This window comes from Marmota monax, unplaced genomic scaffold (genome assembly GCF_021218885.2).
Source record: "Marmota monax isolate L192 unplaced genomic scaffold, Marmota_monax_Labrador192_F-V1.1 WCK01_AAM20220418_F8-fsc00365, whole genome shotgun sequence".
NCBI classification, from domain to species: Eukaryota; Metazoa; Chordata; class Mammalia; order Rodentia; family Sciuridae; genus Marmota; species Marmota monax.
The window spans coordinates 766,259-778,339 of NW_026694544.1; the positions used below are offsets into that span (position 1 = coordinate 766,259).

At 35.1% G+C, this 12,081-nt stretch overlaps 1 protein-coding gene across 4 annotated transcripts in view; it reads right to left on the reverse strand.

Annotated features, from left to right (window-relative positions):
* Irak1bp1 (interleukin 1 receptor associated kinase 1 binding protein 1) overlaps positions 1–11,657 on the reverse strand; it is a 29,923-nt gene extending 18,266 nt beyond the window's left edge. The window contains exon 1 of one of the 4 annotated variants that reach the window (XM_046420688.2): positions 11,199–11,657. In XM_046420688.2, coding sequence (XP_046276644.1) covers positions 11,199–11,513 — 315 coding nt within the window. In that variant the 5' untranslated portion in view covers positions 11,514–11,657. The remainder of the gene's footprint in view (positions 1–11,198) is intronic. The other 3 variants (XM_046420685.2, XM_046420690.2, XM_046420686.2) reach the window with 3 other exon arrangements.
* Positions 11,658–12,081: the final 424 nt, after the last annotated feature.

Consider the following 12,081-nt stretch of genomic DNA (forward strand, 5'->3'; position numbering starts at 1 on the left):
CTTGGAAACTCTCACCCTTTCCATTTTTCTTATTTCTCCTTTTTGGAGTATAAGGAATGTTTTTCATATTCCCATCTCACCATTGTATTTTGGAAGTACATTACTTGTCTAGATTCACAAGTGATTTAGATGATATTTAGATGACCACTTCAGAGTTAATACTGGAATAAGTTAGACTCTGGAGATCATTGGAACAGTATGAATGTATTTTGCATGTGATAAGGTTATGAATTTGGTGGTGAGTGCAAGGGACAGGGATGTAAAGGTTTGAATCAAATTGTCTTCTCAAAATTCTTATGTTGAAGCTATAACCTTCAATGTGATGTTAACTGGAGATGGGGCCTTTGGGAATTAATTAGGTCAGGAAGGTGGAGTCCTAGTCTTATGATATTAATTCCATGAGACTGAGACTCAAGGGAACTTGATCTCTCAGGCACCAGGAAAGAACCCCTTCACCAGAATCTGACCATGCTAGCATTCTTATTTCAGACTTCCAGCCTCCAAAACAGAAAACAAATTCCTGATGTTTACGCCAATTAAATTTTTTTTTTCTAAAACAGTGAACTTGGGTCTGTTTATTTTTAGAAAAGTAATATTAAAACTTTTTTTGATTCTCTAGGTTAATACTGGTACATAATTCTAATAAAAAAGTTAAATTTATTATTTAGTTTTCAAAAAAGTTTTAAAATTCATCCTTGGGAACAAGTATAACATTTTATAAAATTCTTTGTATCTTTCAAAATATATGTTAAATAAGTATATAATAATTATTATGTCAAATAATAATTGCAAGTTGTAAGGAAGATGGCTGTATCTAAAGTTTAAAACATAAACTAAGTATAAGCAATTGATATTATCCAGAAAAATTCTAAAAGCTTTAATCTGGTATATGAACTGAAGTTCCAATTGTAGCTCTGTTATCTGTCACTCCCATGAAAATATTAATGTGAATTTTTAAAATTAAAACAGTAATACCTGTTCATTGTTGAAAATTTAGAACAAAGATAAGTATGAAAAAGAATTGTGTGCATACACAAATATGGCTTATAATCAGTTTTTTCACTGATGTTAACAAGTTATTTTTCTGTCATTTAATATTCTTTTATGATATGTAAATATACTTTTGGTCCACCTTTGATATCACTTTTTTCATTTTTTTCTCTACTTCATACATATAAAACTTCTGATTAAAAATTTATTATAGAAACACTTTTAGGAAAGGAAGCTGGAAAGAAAATCTTATTTTTAATAGTGTTATTTAAAAAATATAAACATGTTAATTAAAGAAAATCTAATACTAGAGAAAAAGACAAAAAGTAATATCCCCAAACCCTATTACTATTAATATTTTAGTAAAAATTTTACTAAACCATCTATCAGTGCATATAAATATATCTAGGTCAATGTCTATATTTTACTGTTTGTTTTTTTGTGGTACTGGGGATTTAACCCAGGGAGCTTAACCACTGAGCCACATCCCCAGCCCTATTTTTTTATTTTGAGACAGGGTTGGACTTGTTTGCATAGGGCCTCTCTAATTTTCTGAGGCTGGCCTTGAACTGGAGATCTTCCTGTCTCAGTCTCCCAAACTACAGGGATTATGGGTGTGTACCACCAAGCCTGGCTAGACTTTTTCATAAATATATCCTACATTCTGTTCTCAGCCTTTTTAAAATAGACTTTTTCGTTGGGATAATATTAAATTTAAAGAAAAGGCTGAGGTAGGAGGATCACAGGTTGAGACCAGCTTTAGCATGTTAGTGAGGCCCCAAGCAATTTAGCCAGATCCCAAATAAAATAAAAAGTGCTAGGAACATGGCTGACCTGAGTGGTTAAACATCCTTGGGTTCAATACTCAGTAGCAAAAAAGAAGGGGGGAAAAAAAGTTGCTAAGCTGGTATAGAATGTCATATACATCAGTTTCAGACTTCTCTGATCTTATTATCTTAAATTATTTTGACAGCCAGGCACAGTGGTGCGCACCTATAATTCCAGCAATGTGGGAGGCTGAGGTAGGAGGACTGCAAGTTTGGGGCCAGCCTCAGCAACCTTCGAGAGCCTGTCTCAATAAAAAAGGACTGGGGATGTGGCTCAGTGGTAAAGCACTCCTGGGTTCAATTCCCAGTACTAAAAGAAAAAAAAAGTTATTATAATGGATTTGGCCAACATTGGTGCATTACCATTAACTAAGGCCCAAACTTTATTTAGATTTCATAAGTTTTTACACTAGTGTCCTTTTTACTATTCCAGGATCAAATCCATGATACTATATTACATTAATTCATCTCTTTTGATCTGTAACAGTTTCTCAGTCTTCCCATTTTCATGATCTTGAAAGTTTTGGTCATATATTTTACAAACCTTAATTTGGTTTGTTTTGCATTTTTCTTGTGGTTAGACTGAGATTATCTTAGGAAAGAATATGATAGAAGTAAAATGCCTTTTTCATTACAACATATCTACATTACTCATGATGTTAACCTTGGTCACTTGGTTAAGGAAGTATTGCCAGGTTCCTTCATTATAAAGTTACTATTTTTTTTCTTTCTATACTTTATTAATTAGAGGCAAGACATTAAGTGCACTCCATACTCAATAAATACAGACTTTAGGATTGAAGTTGGAACCTATAGACCTTTGACATACATCTATCCTTTATTTTTTGAGCACTTCTTTTTACTTTCTGGTACAGTGTGTCAGGCTCATGTACTTTTCCTGCCCCAGCTCTAAACCTGACTATTTCTTCAAGAAGCAAAGTACCTTCTGAGATTGGGATTTAGGACCAAAATCTTAATGCTACAACTGTTTACTACCACTTAAGAGTTATTCCTTCTAGGCCCTCTTTAGTGGAAGAGCTAGATGATGTATCCTAATGCATACATACATACATATCTAGGATTGTTTCTATATCTTTCCATCTTTAGGAAGGTAAACATGGGTTCCTGCTGATTTTTTCAGCTCTAAGTCAGAATCAGAGAGGTCATTATAACTCTCCTATCTTTAATACTGAGAAACCTGGTCCTCACCACCCACCATCCACTTATTTATTCAATGCTAGTATATGTGTAAAGCAGATTCAGAATTGTTAATGTACACCCCCTTGGAAAACAAATTTACCAACTAGAGTATAGGGTTTATGTGCTTTTCATTTTTATCTCAGAATTTCCAGTAAAAACCACCATTTTCCAAGGCTACTCCCTTCCTTCCCACAACACTTTCAGTGTAGTAATGCCATTCATTTATAATAGAGTTAGGTTTATGTGTCACACTCTGAAATCTACTTTTGGATTGATCCTCTTACAGCCTGTTTAATGCCTTTTTTCTACTTCACATATGTTAATGTTCACTCTTTGTGATCTACAACTCTATGGTTTTTGACAAATGCATGAAATTATATATCCACCATGCCAGTACCATGAATAATAATTCTTTCACTTTAAAGTTTCCTCTGTGTATCCCCTTTACAGTCAACCACTTGCTTCTCCAACAATCCCTATCAATCACTGATCTGATTTGTCTCCACAGTTTTGCCTTTTCCAGAATCACATGAATGGAATCCTTTTGGGGTTGGTTGTTTTCAATTAGCAATATACATGTAAGTTTCACTCATGATGTTCTATAAATTGATTTCTGTACTTTTTATTGCTGAATAATATTCTTTTGCATAGATATATCATACTGTTTATCTATTTGCTGATGAGAAACATCTTGGTTGCTTCCAGTTTTAGAAATTACAAATAAAGGTGCTATTAACATTCAAGTGAAGATTTTCATATGGACATAAATTTTCAATTCACTTGGATAAATTATCAGAGGTGCTTGTTTCTATGATAAGTCTACATTTAACTTTATAAGAAACTATAAGACTATCTTCCAAAGAATACATCATTTTGCAATTTCACCACCAATGATTGATTGAGAACTACTATTGCTCTACATCCTCTTCAGCATTTGGTACCATCATATTGGGTTCTAATAGGTACACAGTGACACATCATTGTGGTTTTAATTTACATTTCCCTAATGAAAAGTAATACTGAACCATATTTTCATGTATATATTTGCCTTTTGTATGTCTTTGAAGAAATGTCTGTGTATAACTTTTTGTGAATTTTATTGAGCTGTTTGTATTATTGTTGAATAAGTTATATATGTGTGTGTGTGTGTATATATATTCTTGAAGTTCTTTGTCAGATATGTAATTTACAGATATTTTCTCCTAGACTTAGATTGTCTTTTCATTTTTCTAAGAGTTTTTTTCTTTCTTTCTTTTTTAGTGGTGCTAGGGATTGAACCCAGAGCATTGTACATGCTAGGCAAGTGCTCTACCAACTGAGCTACATTCCCAGCTCCCTAACACTGTTTTTCACAAAGCAATTTTTAAAAAGTGATAAGGTACAATTTATCTTTTTTTTTTTAGTTTATGGATTATGCTTTTGGTAATAAATCTAAAAACTCATCTTCAAACTTAAGGTCACATAGATTTTTTTCTTTTACTTTCTCCTAAAAGTTTCATATTTTACTGCTGGGAAAGACAGTCTTGTTCATTCAGGTCTTAAGTCCCTTCTCAGCTGCCTGTGGTCTAGAACTTGGATCTAGACCTTGGATCTAGATCTTAGAACACTTCCTTGTAAGAGAGAAAGTATCCTCATAGCTTATGTTGGGCACTGAGTTTATTGCCTTGCATGGGAATCTTTCCCTATTTCAGGCTTAATGTGGAATCCTTTGTTCTATTAAGTGTGTGTATTACATGGCGCCTAGACAACTCCATTGCTATAGCTGTCCCCACTGGGGAAAGGATGGGGTCTTTTTTATAGCAGCAGAAGAGATAGACATGCTGGCCAATTCCCCTGTGGAGGGATTTGCTGACTGTGGGAGATTGATACTTACTACTGAAGTTGATTTTGCTGTTTGTTCTTAATGTGAGTAAAGTGTTGCTTTATCCAGTGCTTGATTGCTTGTGTTTTCTTAGTGACTCCCAAACCAAGATGCACTGGAAGAAGTACTCAGATTCCTACTCTGATAATAAGCAATGATGCCACTTGCTTAACATTTACACTTAAGTATATTATCCATCTTGAACAAATTTTTATCTAAGGTGTGAGTTGTCATTCATTTCTTGCACATGGACATTGGAGTATTACAGAAAAGACCATCCTTTCTTTACTTTAGGCCCTAGCATTTTTCTCTCTGAAAAAGAAAAAAATCTTAGAAGCAGTAAAACAGTTACTTCATTTAGCCCAGTGATTCATAAAGGGAAGCTTGAGAAATTTTGAAAGCAATCTATATAAAATAGCTATCTTTCTTATTAATATAACCACATATTTACTAAATTTTGAAAATACAAATGATATAGGGAATGGGGAAGTGAAAATTGCCTGTTGGCAATCACTAAGAAGGTCTAAGGAGAATATAAACAATGCTTCCAAGAAAATACAGAAAGAACCCAAAGTTTTTAACAGAATTACAGTTTCTAAGTTTCTAATTGAAAAGAACCTAACTGCATTCGCAACTTGCAACCTTTACTGCTTGATTATTGAGCTTTAACTGAAGGTAGCTCTAGCCGAACTTTAATGCTCTGGATTTCCTATTGGGGAAAAAAATAATAAAATAGCCAATTACCATGTTGCCCTTGTTTCACTGATCCTTCTTAGAACAATTTAGCATCAGTCTAAAACCTATTAAAAGACTCCAACTTACTCCTCAGTTCTGAAATATTCCTAAAGTCCTTTGGGATGCATTCTTTGCTGTAGCATGCTATATAAACCTGAGTCTGGAGGGGAGCGGGGATAGTAGAGGATAGGAAAGGTAGCAGAATACAACAGTTACTAGTATGGCATTATGTAAAAATGTGGATGTGTAACCGATGTGATTCTGCAATCTGTATTTGGGGTAAAAATGGGAGTTCATAACCCACTTGAATCAAATGTATGAAATATGATATGTCAAGAGCTTTGTAATGTTTTGGACAACCAATAAAAAAGAAATAAAAATAAACCTGAGTCTGTTTCCTATAGTTATATTCCCATTTAGCTGGTGGGCTTCCATGGAGAGTATGAGATCTCTTGTATATCTATAAGTTGTATGTCTATAAGTGGTTCTCAACCAGAGGATGATTTTGTCCTCCAGGAGACATTGCCAATGTGTAGAACATTTCTGATTATCACAATGTAGGAAGAAAAGCACACTGCCATTACGTAGTAGATAGACAAAGTGACCAAGTGTTCCCGTTAGTCTGGAAGTGAGGAGGTTCCTAAGACATGAGAAAATCAGTTTAAAGTAAATAGGCACATTTTGGTTACCCTATGGTTATGGGCCAGGAATGTTGCTGAACATCAATGCATAGCCCCGGATGACAAAGAATTAGATGATACAAAATGTTAACAGTGCCAATATTGAGAAACCATGCCAATACCAGGTAAGCCTAAAAAATATTGAATTATACAAGCATAATTCATTACGTTTTCCCAATTAAGCACTTTTATATATAAATACAATGAATTGGTCAATATGAGAATAACATTAATAGCCAGTTGTTTTCATAAAAAGGCAAACATGAAGAAAACCATAAAACTTTACAGAAAAAATAACTGAATAAATGGACTAGGACACAATACTGCAAAATCGGCAATTATCCTAAAATGAACATATAAATATAATGTAAAATATGAACAGAGAAGTCTTATTTGTCCTATAGGATTTCCCACTATCTGGAATTTCTGATTGTATTCCCATTTTGCCATTTAACATGTACCACTCCTTGCAGATAGGAAATCATTTCAGGGGAACAATAACGAGGTCAGAATTCTCCCTCAAAGATTTTATAAAGATGTTAATAATTTAAATAGTGTGCTACTAATATAACCCAATTCCAGAACATCTGAAGACTGCAAAAAAACAATAATCTGGAACATTTTAAAGCAACAGGCAAAAAAGGCAATATGGAATCCTCATATCGTATATTTTTCCCTACTCTTTCAGAGCAGAAGTCCTATGATTCAGAGACACCCCCATAAGTCTTTATTGCCTTGATATCATGTCTGACTTGCCCCAGGATTAGGTTAAAAGATGGACAGATATCCAATCTAAACTGGTCTACTGCATTTCCCTGGCCACAAAGACAAGTTTAAATTATCCAGTTAGAGTGAATTGCAGGTTTTTTTTTTTTTTTAACATGGATACATTAATAAGCACAATTGTCTTTTTAAGATATAGTATTTGATGTAAGGCTTCAGATTGTTGCAGTCATTTTGTATCATGCAGGAAGATGCAGATGAAGCCAAGGGAACTACATCAAAATAGAGTCTTGACCATATTATACTTGATTACTCATATTACAACTTTTCAGTTAGGTAAAGAAATATTTTTTTATTAGTAAAGGCAGTTTAAGATAGGTTCCTGCAAATACAATAAGGGAATGACAGAATTCAATACTTTGTCTCAGTACAGTTATTTACAAAACTCTTATTCTTATACCAAGGTAAAAATAAAACATAACATTTAATGCATTTTCAAGGGTCCCTTAATATTTCAGACATATCAGTTAATGGCTATATGACATCACGCTTAGGAAGGACCCAATAAGCATTACATTGAAAGCGGAAAACATACAGAAAAGATGAATGAATTTGGGTAAATAAAAATTCAAAATTTTGAATATTCACAAGTATAAGCTAAATTATATGATAAATAAGAAACTGGGAGAAAACTTTTGCAATATATGATAGACATAAACTCTGAACAATCATAATTTTAAGGTTCTTCTAAACTAACCAAGAAAAAACAATGGAAAAATAGGAAAGTACCTGGAAACTAATATGAAAAAAGTTTAACTTCAAATGTTAAAAAAAAGTAACAGAATAATTTTTTAGACTTACTGAATGAACAAAATTAAGAAACAAAATACTGCCTGCCATGCAAGGTTGTGGTATAACTTATTTTCCTAGAGTGTAATTTTTCATCAACCTTCAAGTATATATATTCCATATAGATATATACAGATTATATATATATATATCAAATATATATATAAATATACACTATATATATATATATATATATAGCAGTTAATGTCCAAAGAACATTAATTAAGGATTTATATAAATATTTAGCTATAAGTACATCATTTTTTTACCATTCTTAATAATTAAAAACTACTGTTAATATATATGTTCTATCTGTTCCATTATTCTCTGTCTTAAATTGGGTGACTCCAGGACCAGATTCTGGGACAAAGATTTGAGTATAGGTGATTTTGAATACGATCCCATAGAACACCAGAGTGGGAAGAGAGAGAAGGAAAATAAGCCATTGTCAAGGAAATTACTACTATGGGTAACTCAAATTTAATCCTATAGAAAAACCCTGCAACTGGGGTAGAACACATGCCTCCAAGTTTTTCTACTCAAGGAGTAAGGAAGCTGGGGTCTCCTCAGTCATTCCAGTTTCATTTAAGCCTTCAATTGAAGGCTGTTAGGATGAGGGGTTAGGAATTAATTTCCAAGCATTATTGTCTGGCCTCACATGCAGGCAGAATAAATTCTGGTAGCCAGGGAAAACTTTCATTTTCAGGCAAATAATTCACATATGTTGGCAGACAGAAGTTGGGCCTGCATGCATACAAATGTGAAATGCCAACAGACAAATGTGAAATGCCAACAGATAAATGTGGGGGTGATCAGTATCATCTGCTCAATCACCCACTGCCAACAGAATAAAGTAGCAACATACTTTAGTAGTCAAGAGCATGGGCTTTGAGATCAAAGTTCTTGGAGTTTAAACTCTGCCACTTCCCAGATGTGAACAATTGCTCTGGTCCTGAGAGTTCTCATCTGTAAAACAGCAATTTTAGTACTAATTTTATAGGGTAGGAATACTAAATGAAATAGCATTTGTAAAAGGCCCAGCAATAATAATTAATAATATCTAAACTCTTCAGTAGGGCACACAAAGTTTCCTCCATGTTCTGCCTCTAGCTTTCTTCATCAATCTTACCTCTGATTCTCCTTTATGTCCCCCAGGTCTTCTGTGTCCTAGCCATTCTGAACTGCTTATAGTGCTCAGAACATATATGTTTGCTGAGTTCTAATGAGGAACAGGAAAGCTTTCCCTTCAATTATTGTTTAATATTTGACAGAAGTGTCACTTCTTTTATGAGATCTTACTGAAACTCCTCAAGTACAATGAACATTGTTTTCTTTCTTACTCTATTACATACATACTTATATTAGTCTGTTTTATTTGTGACTCTTCAACAAATTGCCCTTATAAAAGAGGCTCCAGTAAACTGCCTTGCCCCTTGACTATGTATACCTATGTGGTGCACATGAACACAACTCATGAATGCAAAAAAGCCCTTTGCTTTGGGGAGGTTTAATATATACAGACAAGTAAATCAAGAGTTACACAGGGTGATATATTTTATTAAGGAGTAGAGTATCATATAATAGAGACTTGTGTTATACTGGGAAAGGAATGCCAAAAGGTGTGCTTGGCCTGGGGAAAGAGGGGAAAAAGTTAGCTAGACAAAGAGAGGAGAGAAAGATGACAGGAAATGAAGAGAGTTAAGTTCCATATATTAAGCAAAAGAGTTTAAAAGTATGAGGAGCCTTTTAAGTAGGGGTATGATATTTATAAAACTTACAACCCAATATTCTCAAGTTTAAAATGAATAAGGACTTTATGAATGCAAGTAATTCATCCTGAAAAGTAATATAAATAATTTTAATTTATTATTTATTGAACAAATCATCTACATGATTGCCTTCCTTCATTAACAGAGATAATTTGGGAGATTACTATCCTTTGTCTTGTCTTAAACATTGAATCTTAACGTAATTACTCTAAACTAGACTTAGTAATTTATTTTGTTTTACATATTAGAAGTTAGAGACACATGGGCCCAGTTTATATTTTATGTAAATGACTTAATTCAAACAAGATTATGGCACTGACAGCAGGTTTTTAAGAAACATTTTTCTATATAGTAAGCCCATTTTATTCACATTATTTAGAATTAGCATTTGAATTCTTCTAAATCATAAATCTCTTTTGAGAATTTTTTCCTAAATGACTTAATAACTCTTATTTTTGTAAATGCAATATAACCATATTTTCCTTATTAAAATACAGACTTGCTTTTCAGGGTTATGGTATTTCTAGCAATAGACTGGAAGCAAGAATGACTGCACTTTTACAAACTCAATGTTACTCTGCATAAAGTAAGATCTTTGTTCTTTAGAATCCAAGTACTTTGTAAAATAATGAAGCTGAAACAGTTGATGTCTATGGTTTCCGATTTTCTTTCATTCTAATTATCTGGAGCCTGGGATAGTTGGATGCAACTTAGATTTTGATTTCAGAACACAGAAGTTCAAATACTGCTATGCTAAAGTTCAGAGCATTACTTACCTTCATTTAATCTAGAAAATGGGGATATTAAAACATGATTAACAGGGTTGTTGTATGGATAAAATAAAGCTGGCTCATTTTTTTCTTAGGAGTGGGCTTTAAGGCAAGATTTATTAGGTGATTTGTCTCATGGGCATCTCTGTTAAGTAGAGGTATTTCACATATGTCACTTCCACAATACACCGGTTTAACTGTTCTATAAAAAAAAGTTAAAACTAAGAATGTTGAAGAATTTTGGAGGGAGTTTTTATAAACTTAAAATGGGTGCTACCTTTTCACCCCCTGCAATACTGTTTACAAAAAAAAAATACTGAAGAACCACACATTACAAAACTTTAACATGCTTCGGAGGAAGCAGGTCACGTCTTATTTGCCAGTTCCATGATAAAGTAAAAATGACAAAAAAGAAAAAAGGGGGGCGGGGGAAGAAAAAGAAAAGCAAACTTAGGGCCCAGCTTTCTACTTAGCCAAGTATTTACATCTAAGATTGCAAGTTTTAACATTTCATCAAATGTAAAAACAAATCACCAGATAAAAACCTACCCAATCTGCATTTTTTTTTTTGGCAAGTTTACTGAGGCCAAGAATTGCTTTCATCTAGAACATGAAAAGGTCAAAAAGATTCACTTGGCTAGGTCGTGGTGCCTTCAAATATGATGCATCGAAGGCTTTCCAAACGCCCAAGAATCTCCACACCCGCATCCCCACCAGTGTTCTGTCAGGGCCCAACCATCCACCCATCCCTTTGTGCCGTGAGGCTGGAAGTTTCCGCTCTGCTGAACTCTCACCTGCAATCCCTGCTGCTGGAGACACTGCATGATGTAGTCTAGGCGACGGCCAACACTCTTCTTAGCCTCCGACGCTGCCTCCTTGGTGCTGCTCACTCGCACTGCCACTTGTGCCCGGTCAGGACTAGCAGACACCTCCGCAGTGCCGCTGACGTGCACTTCGCGGGTCGCGGCTTGGGCCTGTGTTGAGGAAAAGGGGCGGCAGACATTGGGCCGCGTTTCTCCGCCAGTGATCAAATTGTTTTCCTGGCCCCGATCAGCCCAAGGAACCAGTTCTACGAACACGCGCGACGGAGGAGGCCGCTGGAGCGACATAACTAGAGCCTCTGGATTTCCATGGCAACTCCGGGCTGACTGCGGCCGACCGGAAGAGTGCACCGCGCAAAGGATGCCGGGGTGGGGTGGGGCCGAGCTTTTCCCCGGAATTCCGCACACCTGATAGAAAATCTTCCTGCGTTTTCTTTCTGAGGCTTTGGCTGAGCATCTAGAGATAGTTAAGATGTTCACTCTACGACCTTCAAAAATCTGAGTGCACTTTTTCTGTGGCCTCCCTCTCAGTTAGCTCCGCCTTTCCACACAACTTCGGCGTCCTCAGCCTTCCGCTCCCGGGGTGGGGGGGAGTGGTGGAAGTGGGGAACGGGCTTTGCGGGACTGCGCACGTGTTTCTGTTGGAAATTCTTGGAAGAATTTCCCCTTCTTCCAAGGCCCCACCATTGGGTGGGTCCTTTTCTTACCACTAAGCAGTAATCATTGTGAAAACAGTCTTGTGACTCACCCTTCATTACTGTTGAAATTTTATCAAGAGAATGGGAGGGGGGGGGGTGTTAATAATATATAATAATAGTGATAATAAAAGATTAGAACGCTCTCTTAAAGGAATCTG